Below are 22,386 nucleotides of genomic sequence, written 5' to 3' on the forward strand. Positions count from 1 at the left end.
CTCTGCCACTTGCAAAATTTACCTAATTGGTTCAGTATTTAGTCAATTCAGACAATTCACTTAAAATTTTTCTTCAAAATGAGATTATATTGTCTATCATAATGTAGCCATTAGTAAATGAAATATATTGTTGGATAGTTCATGTGTAATATGGATAGGAGATATTGTTGGTGTATTTCATAATCATGTTTAAGGTTCTAATTTATTTTGTGGGTTAAAATTTTACAAGACTAAACTATAGTCTAGATCAGAATGTTACCACAATATGAGATTCCTAGAAATAATACTTTAACAGCAGGTCGCTGTTGTCAGAGTAAAGAACCTTGATTATTCTTTGAAATGCACGATATTTGGTTGCAACACATCTGTGTGTAATAAATATAAAACTTTACCTTGCATGTCTTGTCTTGAATGTTTGGTTTTGTGTATTGTGATACATCAGTGACTTTATGTTGCATGAAATACATTTATGCCATTTAATCTTTCCAAGCGGTTACTTTTTACTGCATTTTCCTAAAGGTATCACTGCCTCACTTTAATCACAATGAATATGCACCATTAGTATGGCCCACTGCTTTATACATTTTTGATTTAAAAAACATGCAAAACAGGAAATATTCCAGTTTAAAAAAATCAATTAGGCAAGACTACCACTGAAAGTCTTGTTGTTTAAGTTAACATTTTCCAAAACTCTATTCATTATTTATTTCTCTCTACATTTTATATTACTGAAAGTATATCAGCTGTCATTACTAACCCAGATTAGTAAAATACCTGAATTCTGTTACAACAAGAAAAGAGAAAAACCAAAAGAACATGAATAAATGTAGAGATGTTGTCTGGAACTAAACCGTATTATATTATCTCATGTGTTTTAAAATGTGCATACTTAGAACAGCATGGAACTGGTCAGTTCCCAAGCAGAGGACAGTGCTCGAATGACACAGGATGAAAAAAATGAAAGTACCATTGTTTATCTTTCTGGTTTAAATGTTTAAAAATGCCACTTCTGAGTTGTTTTCAGTATAGCATAACTACATGTTATTAGCGTCATATGAATCCCATTATTGTGCAAAGTAAACCCATTTGCCTTGATTCCAGCCCTAAGTGATTCCCTGATGGCTTTGAACAGAGACGATGCAACCAATGGTAGAGTATTAGTTCAGTTCTCAAGTTATCCATTAGCTAATACATTAACCTGCACCACGAACAAACTGCACGCCACCATGAAACAATAACAAAATGTTGGGGGAGGATTAAGACATTTGTAAAATGGCAAAAAAAAAAAAAAAAAGCCACTTAAGGTTGAATTTAAACCTCATTTCCTGATGTTATATGAATTTTTATAAATGTCTTATGATGCCATACATATGTTTTGAAAGAAGCTCATCCCCAATTAAGGAATAAAGATATATGCATATGTATACGCAACATTTACATTCACAGAAAATGATCACACCATATGATTAGATCACACTACGAAACTTCACTGTACTAATACTGTTTTATTCACCCTCAGATTGCTTTTTTTCTGCTTTATTCACAAGTCCTGTGATAATGTTGTGTTGCTTGGCATCCTTTTCCTATCTGACTTGGAAAAAGTGAAATAATAAATCTGTTTTTAGTTTGGCCCTTGTGCCTTCTGCATAATGTTTATCCTCATCTATAATTAGCTTTTACTTTTCGCAGATGCAGTTTTGCTTAATGGCATGTAATCATTAAATAACCTGACCACACATCCTCTCCAGCAGGATGCACAGGTCACAGATTTTCAGACTGGTTTTGAAACGGTGCTTGTTTTTGTCCCTGAAGCCTACCACCTTAGACGAGAAGAGACAGACTGGTTTGACAAACCAAGAGACGGACGGTCAGAGAACGGACAGGAGAAGAGACAGGTGAAACAGGAGAAAACATGCACACACATACACTTCAGTAAAGTCCCCAGATGTATACCAAGTGCAAGCAGTAACGAAATGCATCCACCCACACTCAGTCACCTGGATATGTATATGTGGTATGTATGCACGAGGCGCTTGACATCTCACCATTGTGTATGGGTAACAGGGAAAAGGTCCATACTACCCCTTCCCTCATCTCAGGGTCAAACTGCAGAGGGATCCCAAAGACCGCAGTGTCTCAGGTAAAGTACCACACTTTACTACAGCTAACTCCATTAACAGCTGCAGCATGCTACGTTTAGGAATGATAGGCATTTGGAAAGACATGTATTACAAGCTAATGTGTTATTGACTGCTGTGCATGCATTTATATGTATTGTGCCCGTTGCATCAAATGTGCACTTTTTGCAGCATAGACATAGTTTTCCTTTGAATAAAATAGTCAAGATTATTTAGAAAGCATAAAGGAAGTAAAATGCACACATTAATGAGGACCTTATTATTTAGATGCATGACTAGTACGCTTCACGCATTTTATTTTCTTGATTCTCCTGCCAGATTCCAACAAAACTGGCAAGTCGCTTCCCCTGCTATTACGTTCCATCACACCATTCCTCGAGGCTCAAAGCAGGCAGACATTTCATTTCCTGGCTTCCCTTTTGATTTGGCTCTTCTCCACACTCATCAGTCATTGCCATGCTCAAAATGGCGTATCCCTCACACTCAGGATTATCTTATGCAATTAACAAACAGCCCACAAAGGAAGAATTTTTGCTTACGAGTGCCCGGTGCTGAACTGAGTCATTTTGTTCTCGCTTCCAAAACCACGTCAAAATGTTTCATACTGTAAAACAAGCAAGGTTCAGGTGCTATGCAGGCCTGTTTGTGCGGAGGGACGATTAACACAGAGGTTTGCATGTGTGCTGGTGACTTTATTGTTCCACAAAGGTACCGAGGCATTGAGAAAGTGGTTGACAAGCAAACTGAGCAACAGGTTGCAAATCCTTAATATTTATGCCTGCGTGCTGCCATATAACCTACTAAAATTGGCTTTGAATGAAATTCTGACAAAAACAAACTACTTACAGACAAGCTGGTTCTTCAAACTTACTTCCACATATTTAGAAATGTGATTTAAGTAACCACGCAAGTACTTAAAAGATAAGATGACACTACTCTGCTAAGCTAGCAACCTTAACCTGGACTTTAGTTGTGTTTTCTCATCATTATGGCTGTAGTTCTGAACTCATTTAGTTATTTAAAACAATTAATTGAAATACTAAAATGGTGGTTGATAGAAGTAGAAATAGTTCGAGTAAATGTTAAAGCTGTGGAAGAATTAGCAAGTACATTAAGTTTAAATTTTAGGGTTAGCTTATAGCTTTCACATGCTACACCTCTCTTGCTTTAGCTAATTAGCTAATTTTATATGCTATCTCTTGGAAATTACACATTAATTCATAATAAATAATAATAATAATACTTCATAATAATTGTAGTATGATGAATCTAATGAAAAAAAAAAAGTTGTGGCTTAATGCAGTTTTGACTAAACCGGTTGTTAGCGCTTTACTCTGTAGGGCAGTATTCTATGTCAAACTGTTTCTTCTTCTATGACCGTTGTGGTGAGTGTGCTTGTGTGCGTCATGTCATACAAATACAAGCAGGTATTTAACGTTAATGTTAGAGATTCTGAAGTAATTATTAATTCATAAAGCCCCTTACCAAGTCTTCATTTTTGGACTAAAACAGGAAATGGTCTGGGTATCCGAGTGGTTGGAGGCAAGGAGGTGCCTGGCAGTAATGGAGACATTGGAGCCTATGTTGCCAAAGTCCTACCTGGTGGAGCTGCAGAACAAACAGGGAAGGTACTCGAAGGTAAGATCATTTACTGAATTAACCCTCCCTTGGTGCAAACACGAGGTTCCAGTCAACTGAAATTGTAAGCATAAAGACATTTTTAACAAATTCATAGGGCTGGTCCGAATAGCAATTTCTGGGCTCCGGCTATTTGAGCCCATTTAATGACGAATATTCAAATATTTGGTCTGACCGGGGGAAGGTTTGTGAGGGTGCGCACTCCGACTGGGTGGGACGCACAGGCAGTACTTGGCTACTAGTACCAGTTTAGGATGGCGGTCGCAGTTCTGTTTCCACCATCGGCGGGTCAGGATGGCAGGCGAATATTCGGATATCAAAATTGCTATCCAGATACCACCACAACCACCGAATATTCAGATATGCAGATCCAGCCCTACAGATTTGTTGTCAGTTCATGTCTATCTATGCTGGGTCCGATTTGGTGAAATTCCATTTTTATTATATTTTGTGGATGTTGTTAACTTGAAGGTTTAATGTAAAAGCAGTTAAAATGGGATTGTTTCTGCCATACTAATATTTAATGGCAACATCCCCACAGGAACAGGAAAATCCTGAGTGTTAGCATGCTGTTCAGCTAAGGTGGCTAATGGTACCATCAGCTTTCATTGTAGGTCAGAGCTCTGCTGACACTGTAAAGCTGAGGGATATTTAAACATGGTAGAAGCTTTATGAGCGATTTAAAACCAATAAACTAAGACTGGTTGGGTTGCTGTTTTCATGTCGACTGTTGTTCTTCAGTGTAACATAAATTTGACCAGTGTTTACATTTGTTTTCTTCGCTCTTGCTCTCTGTGAGATACTGTTCTGTTTCTTTCGCCAAAAAGCAGAACAAGTATGAAAAAGCATCAGAAACTCTAAGGTTGTGTCCAAAATCATCCACCAAAATATTCCTTGTAGATTCTTGAATATGTATGTTTGTGGCCATTCACAGCTGATAGGCTGACAGAATTGAAAATGCAGTCAGAGTGAAAGAAACAGGGCCATGACAAAAATAGGTCTTAATTTGCGTTTAGTTTTATCACCTCCCGGCGATAGGTCGTGGCCATGAGAACTGAAAACCAAAATAATAAACCTATGAGTTAGCATTTCTGTTTTTAATAACATTAAGTATATTCACTAACCTTCTGATTAATTCTAATAGAGATACAGCCTCATTTTTATGCCATGAGGAAATTGTCTAAATCACCACGATTAATGTATTCTCTGATGACTGTTCGACCGAAATGCAAAGTTCCACTACTTGTGTTTCATATAGGTGGAAGCTGCAGCAGCTGCGGTTTTTTGCTATTTCAACAAATAGCCATTATGCACTAACCCCCAGATGTATGACCTGTGATTTCATCCGTACACACCTCTCACTGACACCACCTGAGGATGAATTGCTTGCGTGGTATATTAACAGGAACACATTTCATGAGGTGTTATTGATTTCATATGGGGGAGTCTGGTAACAGTTAACCCCTTCACCTTCGTACTCCATCTGGCTGCTCATTGTCGCATTGAAGGTGTCGGGCAACTGTGGCCTGAGCCTGTTCAAAGCTGCCAAATGGGTGATGTGTGGACAGTGAGAGAAACTGTTTCACCCACTTTGAGTCTAAATAGTGTGTGTGTGTGTGATCCATCTCCCTGTTCGCTGCAGACGTGTGGACGGGCGTTTGAGCGTGGCTCCTTTCTGTTCCTGTGTGTGTCCTCTTCTGTTTCCTTTTTAACTTACTGCATGACTGGTTTTCTTTTCTGTTTCTCTCTCTCCACTTCTAAAAAGGAAACTGTGTCATGAGAAGATAAAGATAACAAAGTAACCTGAACTTTTGTGGATGTGGGGTTGGATTTTTTTTTTTTTTCTTGCAGAAAGTTACTAGAAAAAATTACTATCAATAAAATATTGGAAAACATGAATACTTTATTATAAAGTGAAAATAAGTTCAGATCACATAAAAACAGCCTACGGAGCTGTGGTTGTGCATTTGTGGGTCAGTCATTTGAAACAGTGGTGTTTTGATAAAATGTTCACAGTGACAAATAAAGATTAAAGATCAAGTTTAATTTATTATAATGCAACACATGATTTCCATATTAGCTGTACTTCCAAAACAATTACTGGCAGAATAAATAATCAAGTAATAAAAAGGAAGTTATTTTTGTGTTGGAACGTGGTGGATAAATTCAGTAATCTCACAGCCTGAGGAAAGAAACTGGTTTGACGTCCAGCAGATATTTTTGTACCTCTTGCCAGATGGCAGCAGGGTGAGCAGGCTGTGACTGGGTTGGTATTGTCTGTTGAGTTTCCTTTGGGCTCTCTGCAGACGCCTCATCTCTCCGATGTACCTGATGCTCGGTAGATGGGCACCGGCGATGTTCTGGGAGGCTTTAGTCACCTGCTGCAGAGCATTCTTTACTCACTTACCAGCTTGTGATGCTTCAATTAAGGACTTAGGAATATTTTTCTCAAGTGCAGTTGTTTCTGAGATTTCTTCACTATAGGGTGGAGATGTGTGATGGCCAAGGCAGGATCTCTGTATTATTGATTACAAAAAATGATGCAAATATGGTGTTTTTTAGCCGGTGTAGTGCTTAGAGTCGTTTATTAACACTAGCTGCACAACAAAGGTAATGCCAGTGGTGTAGCTAAAGGAACAAAGCCAATATTTCAAAATGAAAAAGCTTCTGAAAAACCATTAAACTTGATCTTTATCTGAAAATCCAGCCACATTTCCACATCTACTCAGGCTTTTAATAATACAATTCAAAGGGCAACTCTTCCCCCCTAAACACATGACAGATTTATATTTCGCTATCCATCGTTGTCCAGCCTTTTCTATGCTTGTCTCATGTATTTTAATCCACCACACAGAAGTCTGTGGTATAGGCCGTCCCCTGTCGGTGATAGCTTCAGTCCAAGAGTCAAGACGCATCTGTGGTGTTGTTAGCCACAAGTACAACTCAACCATGACAACATCCAAGATAAACAACAAGTACTGTGGTTCTGCCAGCGGGAACACGGCACTTCACTCGCTCTGGTGTGAATGTGGAGGAATGTTGTCAGATTCGAGAGGCGCAGAGGCTTCGTGTCACAGAGGGACAGAAACAGAGTGTGCATTAATGTGTGCTTGTTTGTCCGATCGCCGAAATTCAACTTTCAAAGGCCACACCGATCGGATGAATAATTTTGAAACCACAGTCCATGTCTCACTCACACATGCAGCCCGAGAGTATCGTCGCAAACAGAAGACCCTCTTGATGAGCTGTTTCAATCCGTGTAAGTCCTGCCGGTGTGCAGGGTGTGTTTTTGCAGTGGGTTTGCTGTGCTGAATGGATTCCCGTACGAGCTTTCACTGCTGAAATAAATCTAAATAAATGGTCAGCCCCTCTCTCGGAGACATTTGTCATCGCTTGAGTAGATAGGACAAAAACGTATCTGATTGGATTTTGCGTTCTTTCCAGGCCTTAATGCATCATGTTTGAAATGTTTTGCTGCAAATTACACTTTTATACATGAAATAACACGAGGCCATTTTTGGGTTCATTTTTACCCTGTTTTGTGGCTGAGCGCTCCAATGAGCCGCTTTGTTGCACAGCTGCTGTTTGGGCTGCCACCGGCATTTATCTCTCCAGTTCTGGCTTGCAGTGTGATGCCCGTGTCAGCTGTGCAAGAATCAAAGCTTGCTCACTGTGTGTTTAACCAAAGAATGGATGTTAAACATTGAACTGGTCCCACATTCTGGCCACCATGCACGACCTGATCCCTTTCATCACTTAAAGAGCTTCTTAATTCTAGCTTTGATTCCTTTTTGGGTTTGAAGTGAAATGTTTGTAATGTACTACATATGAAAAAAAAATCTGGACACGATACAGTACTATGTTTCTGGTTGTTTTACTGTGAATCTGTGCAAATCCTCTTTAGGAATGCAAGTCCTGGAGTGGAATGGTGTTCTTCTGACGGGGAAGACCTATGAAGAGGTACAAGGGCTCGTCGGACAGCCGTGTAATGAGGCAGAAGTGTGTGTCAGACTGTGAGTATAACCTTTACCTTTCTCTGCTGCAGTTGTTCTAAGCGTGCTATTCTTCTTGTTCCACCCTGTTGTTTTATTTTCATCTTCATTTCATCTCCCAAACACATCTACGATCCATCTTTTTGACCTCTTTCTAATCAAATCCTTTTTTAACTGATCTGCCTCTTTATCTCCTTAATGTCCTCATCCACTCTTCTCGCTTTTTTTTCCAATCACTGTCATGACTGATTTCCCATTTCAAATATTTAAAAGCAAGTCATGGTTTGCTAGCTTTGCTGTTCTTTATTCAGTTTATTATTATCAGTCCTATTTTTGTGCCAACGACAGCTGTGGCCGGAGGCGCTACAGTATGTTTTCGGGTTGTCTGTCAGTCAGGCCGTCCGGCTGTCCCATTCTCTTCAGTGCAATTTCTCAGAAACATATTTAGGGAATTTCTTCTAGTTTGGCACAAATGTGTACGTGAACTCCAAGATTAACTGATTAAATTTTGGTGGTTAAAGATCAAATGTCTCGGTTACCTTATGCCCATCCCATTGTTTGGAAAGCGATGCACCAGGGAATTTCTTTAGATTCACACACAAACGTCCATTTGGACTCAAGAATGAACTGATTAGAATTTATTGTTCAGGAGCAACCTGATATTCAAGGGTTTAGGGTACACATGACTTGCACGCAAACACCCCGAGCAATACTTTGGTTTGATTCCAGGTGGGGGACCTTTTGCTGCATGTCATTCCCTCGACTCTCCCCACATTTCTTTTGAAACAAAATAAAGGGCATTACAAAACCAAAGAAAGAATTTAGTGGTCAAAGGCCATTGTGATCTCACAAAGCATGTTTTTGGCCATGACTCAAGAATTAATACACTAATTGGGGCAAACTTTGTCAAAAATGTCCAATGGGATACAATGATTAAGTGATGACACGTTGTATCCGAAGGACAAACTCACTGTGGCATCATAATGTTCTGCAAAAAACACTTTTCTGGTCATTATTTAGCACCATAAGGGGAGATTGTGGCGTATTTGGTTGGATACTGAGCTGGTGACACTAATGTCGGGCGCTACACTTTGAAACAAGTGATTGTATAGATCTTCGGGTTGTTGGCATGTATGAGGCATTTGTGTTTTAGAAGTTGTAGCTTCTTTGCAGCAGCTTCTATATTTGAAATACCGTCTACTGTGAAGATAACAGGAATTTCAAACTCTCAAACTTCTAACTGGAAGTTATTCACAGGAATCATTCAATCTCATTCATTCATTCATTCATCCATTCATTCAGTGATAACTTTCATTTTTCCTAAAAATACACCTAATGCCTTCTATAAAATTACTTCAAAGTCTTCCTTATATATTGTACATTATGAGTCTGGACAGACGGATGTAAACTGAACAGCAACTGTTTGGTAAAGGCTCACAACCACAAGGCGATAAATCTAGTTTTTATCTAAAAACATGGTTATTCTGGCTTTTTTACTTTATTCTGTTCAGAGTTAAATGAAACTGAATTTTCCCATCTTTCAGTGATCTCAACATGCTCGCTGAGTCTGAGGGTTCCCAGCACCTGGACTTCCAGGAGCACAGCAAAGGTGAGTTACAGTGTTTTTTTGTTTTTTTATATAATTATAGCCCTAACATGCCGATTTTACTGATTCTTCCCCAGCACCATCCCCGCCTCCTCAGTATTTTCTAATTAACCTTTTGTCTCTCGCAATTTTCAGACTCTCTTCTAGTATCACTCTATATCTACGGCTGTCTTTTTTTTCTGGTTCAGCCATGCGTTAGTTGTGGCCTATTTCCTCTCGTGTTACGCAGAACCATTCTGGGAACATTAGATTGTCTTTTTCAAAGGCTTCAAATCATGTGGTGCCTTAATGTTTAGCTTGAGGTTTTCTTTTCGTGATTTTTGTTGTCTCTTCCTTTTTTAAAAGAATGTGACCTAGAAGTTAAAGAAACAGACTAGTGGCCAAAAAACTGACGGTTTAAAACCCCAGCTGGAAAATGTCAGGCATATTTAATCAACTGTTCTTTGTTGGAACTGAAAAATTGGATGTGCCATTGTCTGCCTGTATAGGTTGAAGTAGGTATGATAATCATGATCTGAGCCAACTGCTGCATGTGTGAATCTTGTAGGTGACAGACCTCCCAGGTCTCCAGGTGTTGATCCCAAACAGCTGGCGGCTGAGCTGCAGAAAGTGTCACAGCAGCAGGCTCCCTTGTCCTCTTCGACCTCCAGCCTGCCCGCCACCACCTCAGCGACCTCGAGTCCCGGTCAGCCTGGATCCCCCTCCGTCGGCAAGAAGCGCCACAGCAGCAAGGCGAGTCCAGGAGGGTTTCGTTAAACAGAGCATAGAATTGTTGAGTTGAGATTTACCATGGTCACCTTTTAAAAGTGGATTGTTTTGGTCACAGATTCTACATGTGACTTTAATGTTAGTACCATTAACCCTCTAAAGTTGTGAAATGGAGGTTTAAAAGGCATGCTATCTTTACAAAAAAACAACAAAGAACCATCAAAATGACACTAATTATCAGCCCAAAGCTACAACAGCAGAGAATCAAATTTTCAACTTTCAGACAATCTATGAGCAACTCTTCTTGTATTGTGTCATTCCAGCTGAAATAGTAACCAAATCTAAGCTTAAAGCCGCGATTTTTCTTTAAAATCATTACATTCTACATCTCATTTACAAATTTATGGGGAAAAAAATTGTTTGTTCGAGTCGAATTCTGAAATAAACAAAAACTCCATCTGTACAGCCGTGAAACCATTACTGACTCAGTTGTGAGCCACAGTCATATGACAAAAATGTGGAAACTTTTCGACTGAACTGCAGACTGTGTTTATGAGTATTAATTAAAAATGTAAATTGTAAAATATCTGTAATATGTAGAGCCACTACAGTTTCACAGTCTTGATAACACTTGTTGGAAACACAGCCATGGTTGTGCTGTTTTCATAGAGGTACAGGACTGTATTCTATATTATATTATAGAGAAAACATTGCAGTGAGTCCAGAAGGGATGAAAAATAGGACAGGAGCAAAAATATAAAATAAAATACCCCCAAACTACTTGGGGTTAAGAGTGTAAAGCAATTCCACAGAGAAACAAATTATCAGTGCAGTATAGAGATCTGCCATCCGTAAGGGTTCAACTAAATGTTTTTCATAAATGACTTGAAGACAGGAGGAAAGAATATGCACAAACTGCTGTATCTCAAAGATCACAGCAGGGTTCAGATATAACCAAGTTTAAGCATATAATCTGTAGAACATAGTAAGGTAACAGTTTTAGCAGCCCATATTCATCCAAAACGAATACAGAAACAGATGCACAGATTGCACAGAGTTGAATTTAAAGTTTCGCCTCAAGCGCTGCATAAAGTACAGCACAGCCCAGTACGTAGTGTGCAGAATGAACGCCTACCAGTACAAACAAAGTATCCACCCACAGATCTTTGCTGGAAGTATCTAAGCTTGTTGCTTTCGTCTCTTGCAGACTTCAGAGGGAGCGAAGACCCAGTCCCACCCCATCTCTGGAGAGATACAGGTCTGTGCCGCGAAAACAGTGAACTCTGTAATCTTTAGGTATAAAAGTCGGATGTAAGAGTTGCTACAAATTTAGACGTAGGAGTACAGACGAAAAGACAACACAAACCGGCTTCTTAGTTTTCTTACATTCTCTCTCACCCCGAATGCATTTGAATCCATTGTAATCCGTTTCTTTCCACAGCTTCAAATCCACTATGACAAGCAGCTCGGCAACTTGATTGTTCACGTGCTGCAGGCCAGAAACCTCGCCCCGCGGGACAACAATGGCTACTCCGATCCATTTGTTAAAGTGTATCTCCTGCCGGGGAGAGGGTGAGTCAGGAGCGTGGAAACTGTAAGCTCACCTTAAGTAGTTCAGAGCAGGAACAAGGTTAGCGTAGGACACATGATACGAAATGTATATGTAAGTATGCAAATTGTGTTGATTTAAAGAGATGTAGGTGTGTAAGATGTGATCTGTTGAAATCATGTACTGTCTTTTTCAACCAGATTTACTCATCTAGGCTACTCAGGCAGCCTGTTGGTTAAGCTCAAACCTGATCTCCATTCATTTTAAAATCGATTTACAATTGATTTTGGCTTACCATGACATCTTTCAATGTGCAGCACATGGCCTTTATTTAATATCAGTTCCATAGCACCGACACACAACTACACAACAGGTCCATCAAATGGTTTATAATGTAGCTCCAAGGGCTTCATTTTGGAATGAACTCCTTGTTACAGGACCCATCTGCCCCTTATCGCTGCCGAATGACATAAACACTATGTAAATAATATGAGCTCCATAGAGTATTTGTGTCGGCCCCGTTGATGGGTGTCCTACTGCAGGTGTGAGTGCAGTCAAAATCAATAGCTCTCATATTTACTTGCAATACGATCCACACGCCCTCGTAAGTCCAGAGCTCCCTTCGCACTGTGATTGCGCTGTAATGCAATTGACTCTCCCACCTTCTCTTCAGTATGAGATGAGGTCCCCCGAGAGAGTGTTTTTTTTTTTCCCCTTTTTTTCCAGGAATCATTTCAGATAAAAAGCAATAATATGTGGCTGTGGGCTTTTCAGCCACCATTCTGACAGGATTTTAGTTTGACATAGATGCAAATACTACTGTGAGTTCTAGACAGGGATCGGGGCTATACTAAAGAGAGAATGGCAGCCCTAAAGCCACCTCACAGAAATTGGTTATGGAAACATGCACACTGAAGCGCATGTGTGCACATACCCGTGTATACGCTGCATGCGCATACATGGACTCTCACAGCTATCAGCACCGACTGCAATCCATACAACAGAGGCTTTTCAGTTGCATCACAGATCTCCTGGCAACCACGTGGAGCTCCTGCAGCGGCTGAAAACAATGGCTTAATACACAGGTAGAATTATGCCTTCTCTAGGCTGCTGACCTAGAATTACTCACAATACCTGCCTTTTGTGTAGGTTTACAAAGACTTTTACATGCATGTTTGCGGAGGAGTTTCATTAATTACGGTGCATTTGTGTCCACATTTCGATTGTTGCTCTGCAGGAATCTGTCAATCAGATCTCTGCAACTTGATAAGATGATGTGTTAACCCTTGGATTGTTTAGCTGTTAAAAAGTAACTGTCCTAGACATGTAGTAGTATGAGGTAATAGTTATTTCATAGCCAAGAATATATATAGATAACCAATAAATTAAATTTTGTGTTTGAATCTAATCTTAATGTTCACTCTGGCCCCTGAGTGGTAGATCTCCACTACGGTTGCCAAAGGATGCACAACACGACCTGAAAGTCCTCTCAGCACACATACTGTACATGCAGTTCATGAAACACTACAGCACACCACAGTTCCCAGCTTTACCCCCACCCCTCCCCGTTCCCACACACACACAATTAATAAATCACACACTAAACCTAATTTTACAGCCAAATCTCCCCTTCCCACTTATGCACTCACAGTCCACAGACACTCTCTGACCCCCCCACATTCCCTCTGACTATTGTTTCTGTATGTTGTTCTCTATATTTAATGCATGCTGGACCCCCTCAGTCAGGTCATGGTTGTCCAGAACGCCAGGTATGTGACTTGCCCACTTTGGCACTTTGGTTCTGTTTTGGTTGCAAATTGGTTGTCAGTTTGGTCAAGGTAACAAAACGGCCTGATTGGAAGCTCATTAATTAAAAACCAACTAGTTCAGGCCTACTAACTCCCTTCACCCTGGAACAACTGTGCATTTTCCGCTAGTCCCCATGTTCTCATGATGTTCCCTTCAACTTTAGGAGTGTCATTGCATTGTGTTTAGGAGGAGACAAACCCCTAATTATTAATACCTTACCATCTTTTTAACTTAAACAAATGGTCCCCTGTGGTCGTTTCTCAGCTAACTGTTGCCTTTTCCTGGTAGATGGTCTGTCTTTGTTCCTAACCATTGTAATTTGAAACCCTAACATTGAACCTGACACCCTTTAGTTTGTCCCTGTTTTGTGATTAAAACCCCTCAGTAACGTCCTACATTGTGCCCCGGCATCGTACCGCACCCTCAGTGCCCTTCCACATCCAATACACACTCTTGTTATTTTGCTCTGCAGTCCTTATTCATGCCATCGTTGTCCAGTATAGAGTCGATTGTTCTTTGTCTTTTCCAAACTAACTCTTACAGACTTAATCATGTCCTAAAATCTTAAATCAAACCCCACACACTGCAAAAAACATCCATCCTAACAAGTCATTCATTCTATTCCAGTAAGTTTTCTGAGATGTATAATGTTTTTCTTTAGCAAACGCCAGTTATTTTTTGTAATGTGGTGGTTGGCAGACCCAATTGAGTTACTGGCTATTTTTTTTTTTTAGTGGCATCTAGTTGCCGTTTTTCAACACCAAAATTGGATGAGACTAAATGACTTGATGGACATCAAAATGGACTTTTTTGCAGCACACCCTGACATCGTACCCTGCCGTCCATGCACGTAGGCCCATACATTGTTCCCATCCAAACAATGTGCATCACATTCATCCTCTTCCCTCTACTGTCACATTGTGCCCTATTCCAGTATCTTGTGCTCACTACAGTGTGGTGGTCCACTAACCTGCAGGGCATTTGCGTGCACGTTGACCAGGTGTATATTGTTCTGATGTGTTCCCCCCCCAGTGCTGAAAACAAGAGGAAGTCCAAACACGCAGGCAAGAGTCTCAACCCTGAGTGGAACCAGACTGTCATCTATAAGAACATCCACCTGGAGCAGGTACTGTGTGTGGTCAGAATACAAGTGCAGTTTGAGGCATCGTGGCACACATGCAACATCATCTTTGTTAGCAATACCAAGCATGGTTGTGGAGCAGCGTCTCTCCTGTCACACTGAAATATCTCAACAACTACAGACTGGAGTGCTATGAAATATTCTACCGACATTCATGGTTCCCGCAGGACAAATCCGACAAATCTTAGTGACCCTCTGACTTTTCATTTAGTGCTACCATGAGGTTGAAATCTGAGGTTTAGAGTGAACTGTCTTAACAACTACTCAGTGGAGTGCCATTAAATTTTCTACAGATGTTCAAGGTCCTAAGTGGACAACTTGTAATGACTTTGGTGATCCCCTGAGTGTGCTTTTAGTGCCAGCAGCAGGTCAAAGCTTACATTTTGTACATGGCTCTCAGATAATGACAACATGAGGTTGCCATTATTGGCCCCCATAGGAAAATCTTTCAACTTTTGAATGGGTCACCGTAAAATACACACACACATGGTCTTTATCTGTACATATGATGATCTAGCACCATCACCAGGGCAACATTTTAGTTCAGTTGTTTGGCTTATGACCAAATACAAACTAGTTATCAATTTGCACGCTAATCTAAGCTGATGAGCATGGTCAGCATTAAATGTGTGTATCTTCTAAGCATCACCATACGAGTGCTGATGTCTTGAGCATGTTGGAGCATTTCAGTCAAAGCACTGTTGGGTCAAAGTACAGACTCACTGTGCCATTAGCATGACTGTTAGACATGTTACATGCACTAAGCAGCTTGTAAACCAACATTATGAACCCTGAATCAAATTACATCCAAACGGTTTGAGTCATTTAAAGTCTGTGTTTTATTATTGTGACAAAATGACATGTGTACTAGACTTTATATGCTCCACAACAGAGTCAATATGTGAAGAAACTCACGAGAGAAAACTCAATTTATCAAGTTTCATATTAAAGTGACACAAAAACACAAAACAAAATTGTATTTTTCCACTGCTGGCATGCAAACTGTCATTGTGGCCATTGATTTATCAGCAGAGCAGATGGACAAGCCACTGGGATTTGATTATATCATTTTAGATCCCATTTTTAGATTAACTGGGACTTTATCAGTCACAGTAAACTTTGCAACTTGTTTTGTCTTTTATTTTTTAGCTTTCTGAATGTTTTAATCTGCTTTAACTTGCAGGCCAGATCATATCTTTGCCATATTTTGTTGTGCCCTCAGGCAACATAAGTGACTATAAAGACACATTAACTCTTATACTATGTGTGCGTTCCAGCTGAGGAAGAAGACTCTGGAAGTGAGTGTCTGGGACTACGACAAATGCTCCTCTAATGATTTCTTAGGAGAGGTAAACTCCTTTCACAGTTTCTGTTTTTGCTATCAATCAATCAAATTTTGATCTGCATTTGTTAAACTGCTGTGTTGGTTTCCAGGTCCTTATCGACCTGTCCAACACCGCCCAGCTGGACAACATCCCGCGATGGCTGCCCTTGAAGGAGCAGAGTGAGGGGGACCACCACAGACGCTCCCACTCAGGCCAGGGCAGACACGGTTCCTCTAAACCCTCCTCACAGCACTCCTCCCCCAAAACCACTGCCTCCTCGCATGATAATCAGGATTCCCCAAAATCGTCTGTCATCAAGAGCCGAAGCCACGGGATCTTTCCAGATCCGGCCAAGGGTAGGACACGATGAGCTCCCCTCACCCGCTTGACCCAATCACCATCATCCCCTAACACCTCTCTGTACTCTGTTGCTCCTCTGCTGTTCCTCTTTCCCTCCTCTCTGTGCTCTGTTCTCTCTTGTTTTCACTTCTCTTCTCTTTTTTTACGCTCTTCCTGTCTCTGCTCGTCTCTCTCAGTGTCTCTGACCACCTGTTTCTCTCTTGGCGATCTTGCCACCTGTACTACCATCACCTTCCTCTTGCCATTTTTGCACCCATTGTAGCTTCTGCTTCATGCTTTTTGCTTTCTCGTGGTCTGTTTTCTTGGTTGCCATGATGTCACCCAGCTCAGAGGCCTAGCCTTAGCTTCCCTCTATCTTTCTTCTAACACAGAGGGCAACAGGGCCGTGGAAGGCTTTGAATGATTCCCTAATTTAGAAAAATAAACATCAAATTTAATGAGGATTCTACCGTAGATTTAAAAAGGCAGTTACCATGCTGGCTAGATTCTCACTAGCCAGCAACTCATTCACCACAGGTGGTACACAATAAGTAACAGCCTGTAAGTTCACAAAAGTAAAAGATAGCTTTTTTGGTAATTTGGTGAATCTGGTTGTTTTAGACACGCAGGTGCCCACTATCGAGAAATCTCACAGTAGTCCTGGCACATCGAAGCCTTCCCCGTCCGAGGGCCAGAGCCAAAGCCACAGCCACGGACACAGCCAACACTCTCGCTCGCACGGCACTTCACGCTCCAGCAAAAGCGCCGCACGGCAACACCATCAGGACAGCAGCAATGGAAGCAGCAGAGGCGCTGCCGTAGCAACGGGCGATGCCCAACAGCAGTCACAGCAGCAACCGCCACAACGCCTCCAACCAAGTAAACCAAGACGCAAATAAAGCCCACGCAGCATGGCCTCCTCGCACTCATCTGTTCTACCTTCTCCTGAGTTCTTTAGTTTCTGTTCCTTTGGTTTCCTTTTCTATTCTTAGTTTCCCTTCACCTCTTACAACCTCCGGTCCTCTCCCCCTGCCGTGTTCACAGTGTGTCAACCTCTCATCGCTTCTCTTCTGTATGTATTCACAAGTGTCTAGAGCCAGCACCTCACCTGTACTGTAGCACACCGTCTTTGACTTTCCTAAGTTTTACCTCCTTTAATGAACCCAAAGAGGCGTAATGGTTGCTTATAAAAGGCCAGTTCCAGCTATGTCATTTTGTTTAACCACTAAATATATCAAACAGGCTATAAATTGCAATTTCTAAAGCTACTTTAATGTAGAGCTAAACAGAAAAAACTACATTCAGCTCGACTGAAGTTAGGTTCTGATGATTTCAACAATACTTAGGATGAGTCGAAATACAACAGTATAAAAAACAATTTTAAAGAAATGTAAGAGAAAAAGCAGGAGATATTCTAAAAGAAGCTAATCCACACAGTCTGCAAAATTCACGCCAGAGCACAGTGACATTTTCAGCTTTCCCAACTGACAAGAACAGCAAATTATAAACTTTGTTGCTACATAAAAGGTCAGTTAATAGAGAAGAGTTAATTGGGAACATGTTTCTGTTTCTGTGGTTTCCGCCGTGAGCCAGCGGTTTAATGTTTTGGATTGATTAATCCAACTTTAAAAACAGAAGAAAGCTGCAGTCCCGCTCCCCTCCCTAAGATATCATTAACCTCTTTTGGTATTTTTATGATTTCATTTTTTGGAGTTATTTATGATTTCCTTTTTTTTTGTTTTGTTAAAAAACAAAGTCCAGCTTTTCTGAAGCTCCTCCACTGAGATGGCTGTGCATGCAGTCTGCCACACCCCCCCTCCCCTCCTTTTTTTTAATTTTTATTTGAACAACTACCGGATCCACAATGCACCTCAGTAGATGCTGCACACCCCGCCCCTTAGTCATATGCGGGAGGGGCACATGTGCACTGCACACTGTGGCTGCATGTGATTGACAGTCAAACTGGTTGCCATGGTGAAGATAAACCGCTCTCTGAATCTCCATCTCGCTCCTCCCTCCTTCCATCTTGAACTTCGACCCCATGACCTTTGTTACCTGGCGTTGACCCCCCCCACCCACCACCACCCTACCCCCCGACATCCGACCTGTGAAAACAAACGCATCCAGGCCAAAGAGGCCGCCTCTCACTGAGGCACCAGAGACACAGCGTAGTGGGCGTGCTCACCATTCAAAGAGCCCAGTCCGACTGGCTGCCCGCCCTGCCGTCGGTCGTGTCGACCAAAGGGAGCAGAACAGACGGCAGACACTTGACCCTCAGGAAAGCCGTGTCAGAAGAGAGGCCGCAGAGCATCGGAGGTGAGAGTTTGCCCAAGAGTCTCCACTCTGTCGTGTGACTGCAGCACAGATGGAGCGAGGAGAGAAAGAGAGAGTGAGAGAAAGAGAGGATGCGATACTACTAACGCACACCTGCAGAAAGAAAGAAAGAAAGAAAGAAAGAGGGGAGTCTTACAAGCTAAAAAAAAAAAAGAAATAGGAAGTCATAGAAAGTTGCACTCAGCCACATCACCAGAGATTCATGCAGCGAGACACATTTTCTTAATGGCCGCCAACACAGTTCACTAATACCAGGAAATCAATGTCTCAAACTGTGATGCGATTCATCGAGAGTCAACACTGTGCCGCTGCCACATGTGCTGCGTCACGACTCTCCTATTGCTCCATTGAACTGCTATTAGTGAGCGTTTTGCAATCCGTCAGTGACATGGTGTTGAGGGGCCCGAAAGAAAAACGTGTCGGCATGGACCCTTTTTCTGCACCGCATCCACGCATCTTACATCATTCATACTCTATCACACTGCCTGATCAGCTGGTTGAAATCTAAAACATTTAAACTCCTCTAAAGTATTTTGCATGTAAACTGGGTTTTAAAAAAAATAACAATAATGTAAAGGCACAGTCATAAACATCCTTTAAAGTTCTCCAGATATGAAACTACGGCATATTCATGTAATTTAAGTGTTCAAACTAAGCTAGTACTGAGCTTAAGAAATACAAACACGATTGATAATTCATATAGATGACTAACAATGTCAGTAGGGTCTTTGTGCCTCTTGTTAAGTCTGCATAAACATATATATGTGATACTTCTCTGGATTTATTTGTTTTTTTTTTGTTCAACTTTATATGTGACTTATTACTGTCTTGTCTTTGTTGAGAGAAAGAGTCTAAACACACCGTTTTGTCCATACGCTTCTCGCGAGTCCTCGATGTTTGTGTGCTCTTCATTACAGTCCAGTCTTGTGTGCTTTTAAATAAGCTTCTCCTTTTGACTGTGGCATAAATTATTCGAAAATATTAAAGTTTATTATGATGGATTCTGGGTTTGCTGCAGATATTAACTAATGCTTCTTGGCCCTAGTTTTTACATTCTTGGATCCCGGCAGAGGTGCAATTTGTCTTCCTTTCTCTTTGTCGTGACGGGTGTGGTCGTATCTCTGCACAGCTCGGTCGAGCTACAGATCCAGCGATGCTCCGGTCACGGCGGCCTCACTGGACAGCGGCCTGAGCGGCAGCGCCTACAGCCTGTTGGACGAGGACGGGGAGACAAACGAGGTGGACAGTGCCATCTTCCAGGTGCCCCGATTGTGAGTCAGTTGAATTTTTTTTCCAAAATTAAGCCCATTTTTCTGACACACCTGCCACCACTGGAAACAGATAATGTCCTGCAGTGGACAAACTCTTTTTCACTTTATCATGGTCAGAAAAAAACAGATACAAGATTTATAAGTCCCTCAGTTTAGTTTTTACTTATCATTTTTCCTATTCGTAAGAAGATGACTAAGAAAACCATTTGTTTTTTATCTTTAAGGGAGTGAGGTTTATGATATTGAGCCACCACAATTCAATAGTGATGGCAAGAATACCATGTATGTCTTTGTTTAGGTAAAACACAGATGAATTGCTCTCATGCATGAACTGAACATTCATAACAGTCTACTTTTATACATGAAGTGCAGTATTCAAATTTGTGCAATAACGTCTATATTCACTGCACTCTGCACTTATACAGTGTATATGTACGAATCGCAAATATGGGGATGGGTTTGTATTTTTACTGTTTATTTCATTGTTTGTATATTTTGTATTACCGTCTCCATAAGCGCATTTGAATCTCGTGTATGCTCTATGTATACAATGACAATAAAGGAATCTAAATCTAAATTATCCTTGATGATGACGATATCAAAAAATAGCCTCGCTGTAAATATTATAGAGCCCCCCAAAATTTCTCAAATCACATTTTCAGGGGAGCTTATGTGTTATTAATGGGAGCCAGACTCCTCCTGGCTCTGCTGTACTTCACGCACACTGATACACTGTACTATCAGATGTTGTGTAGTTATATAATTTCAAGGATTTTCTCTTTTTTTCAGTGGAAAGATCCCAAATGGAACAGATGTGATGAAATCATCAATGGGACACGGTGACGCCGAAGGTCAGTCATGCATCTATTGTACAGTATGTGTGTCTTCATAGCTGTGTCAATACATGGATGTAAGATACAGTAATGCATCACATTATACATCAGTTTGAACATCACTTTAAAGAAGCTTTAGGCTCAGATGTAAGGAGTCATAAAAATTACAGCTTGATAGATTTATGTAATAATTCTAATCGCTTAAAAACATATGTTCTTTGTATGTGTATTTGACAGATTTGCTGTACGTCACTGACATCAAACATACACCCATTTACATGTGACTTCCATCAGTCTCTCTTTGCTCACTTTTCTCATTCCTCCCTCATCCTTGTGACATTATGAGTCATGTAATTATGACTAACGCAGTCGTGCCAGGATGACCTTAAAAAGCGAGACCTGAGATTTGTTATCTCACTCTCAGAATTACAGCAAAGTGTGAGACTGGAGCTTAACACATTTATATGTATTCACACCTCCACTTCATCTTTTTTATCTTTTCATCATCTGCTCCCAGTCTTTTTGTGTCAGCGTGTGTCTCTCTTGGCAACACACACACACACACATACAGGCTACAGTCGTTGTTTGCCAGGGTCTTGTTGACCCAGCTTTCACAACTGTCATTCCCATTCAGTTGCCAAGGCAACTAGAGGCTATGCAGGTCTCATCATAACTTCTCATCATCTTTGTTAAACAAATAAATGTGATTGCTTGCAGGCCATATTTGAGATCACTCATCATGCGGGTACATTTAGTGTCCAGTAGAGGGCGGACACTCTGACAGAGCTGCAGGAGGGAATAAGTCAAACAATTATGCTGCTAGGAAAACCTGGTTGAGGCTACGTTCCTCCCTCTACTTGATGTATATGCATGCCCCTGCCCTATGCTTGCATTGCCTGGACACTGTGTACCATGGCACTTTGAGGTTTGTCACAGGCTGCAAAGCTCTCACTCACCGTTGCACCCTGTATGCCAGGGTTCAGTGGCCCTCAGTGACCATGCGTAGACTCACACATTAGTATATTTGTGGGTATATATTTTTTAAAACCAGTAATTATTGTCTGCGCTCGATTGACATCCTTTTATTGACTGTCCCTGAACTCTGCAAACAGGCTTTTATGTTCTCTGCCTCTACAGCCTGGAATCACTTGCAGGCTGAACTACAGCTACAAGATCCCGACTAGGGCTTTTAAAAATGTGGTGAAGGGTCTAGAGCAGTGGTGTCAATCTCAAAAACACAGTGGGCCAAAATTTAAAACCTGAACAAAGTCGCGGGCCAACATTGAACAAATTAACCTTTTAATATGGACCGAAAAAAAATTTGCTTTAACATTGAATATGGAACAAGCAACACTTATTACCATACATTATATATAACTTAATAGTGGAGACATGCAAAATCAAATTATAAATAAAGAAACACATCAATGGCACAGTGACAGTTGTAGTGTGAAGTCGCTATGCCTACTGTCACAGAGGAGAGGGAGTTTCTGGGTCCTGTCCTGATTGATGTGCCAAAACAACAACAGGGCATTATGGGATTTGTAGTATTAGCGGTGAATGCGCTGTACAGTATAATATCCGGGGCAGCTCTAGTAGTCATTTGGTATTGTCTTGCGGGCCAAATATAATTACAAAGCGGGCCAAATTTGGCCCGCGGGCCAGAGTTTGACACCCCTGATATAGAGGCAGATTCCATTGGA

At 41.0% G+C, this 22,386-nt stretch overlaps 1 protein-coding gene across 1 annotated transcript in view; it reads left to right on the forward strand.

Moving 5' to 3' along the window:
- pcloa (piccolo presynaptic cytomatrix protein a) overlaps window positions 1-22,386 on the forward strand; it is a 65,191-nt gene that overhangs the window by 38,335 nt on the left and 4,470 nt on the right. Inside the window, exons 10-25 of the mRNA XM_008283497.1 lie at window positions 1,102-1,149; window positions 1,813-1,895; window positions 2,065-2,140; window positions 3,651-3,776; window positions 7,681-7,789; window positions 9,313-9,377; window positions 9,922-10,106; window positions 11,290-11,340; window positions 11,524-11,654; window positions 13,374-13,400; window positions 14,473-14,566; window positions 15,859-15,930; window positions 16,016-16,262; window positions 16,867-17,124; window positions 19,709-19,850; window positions 20,640-20,701. Of these exons, the coding sequence (XP_008281719.1) occupies window positions 1,102-1,149; window positions 1,813-1,895; window positions 2,065-2,140; window positions 3,651-3,776; window positions 7,681-7,789; window positions 9,313-9,377; window positions 9,922-10,106; window positions 11,290-11,340; window positions 11,524-11,654; window positions 13,374-13,400; window positions 14,473-14,566; window positions 15,859-15,930; window positions 16,016-16,262; window positions 16,867-17,124; window positions 19,709-19,850; window positions 20,640-20,701 (1,776 nt within the window). The remainder of the gene's footprint in view (window positions 1-1,101; window positions 1,150-1,812; window positions 1,896-2,064; window positions 2,141-3,650; window positions 3,777-7,680; window positions 7,790-9,312; window positions 9,378-9,921; window positions 10,107-11,289; window positions 11,341-11,523; window positions 11,655-13,373; window positions 13,401-14,472; window positions 14,567-15,858; window positions 15,931-16,015; window positions 16,263-16,866; window positions 17,125-19,708; window positions 19,851-20,639; window positions 20,702-22,386) is intronic.

This window comes from Stegastes partitus, unplaced genomic scaffold (genome assembly GCF_000690725.1).
Source record: "Stegastes partitus isolate 25-593 unplaced genomic scaffold, Stegastes_partitus-1.0.2 Scaffold315, whole genome shotgun sequence".
Lineage (NCBI taxonomy): Eukaryota > Metazoa > Chordata > Actinopteri > Pomacentridae > Stegastes > Stegastes partitus.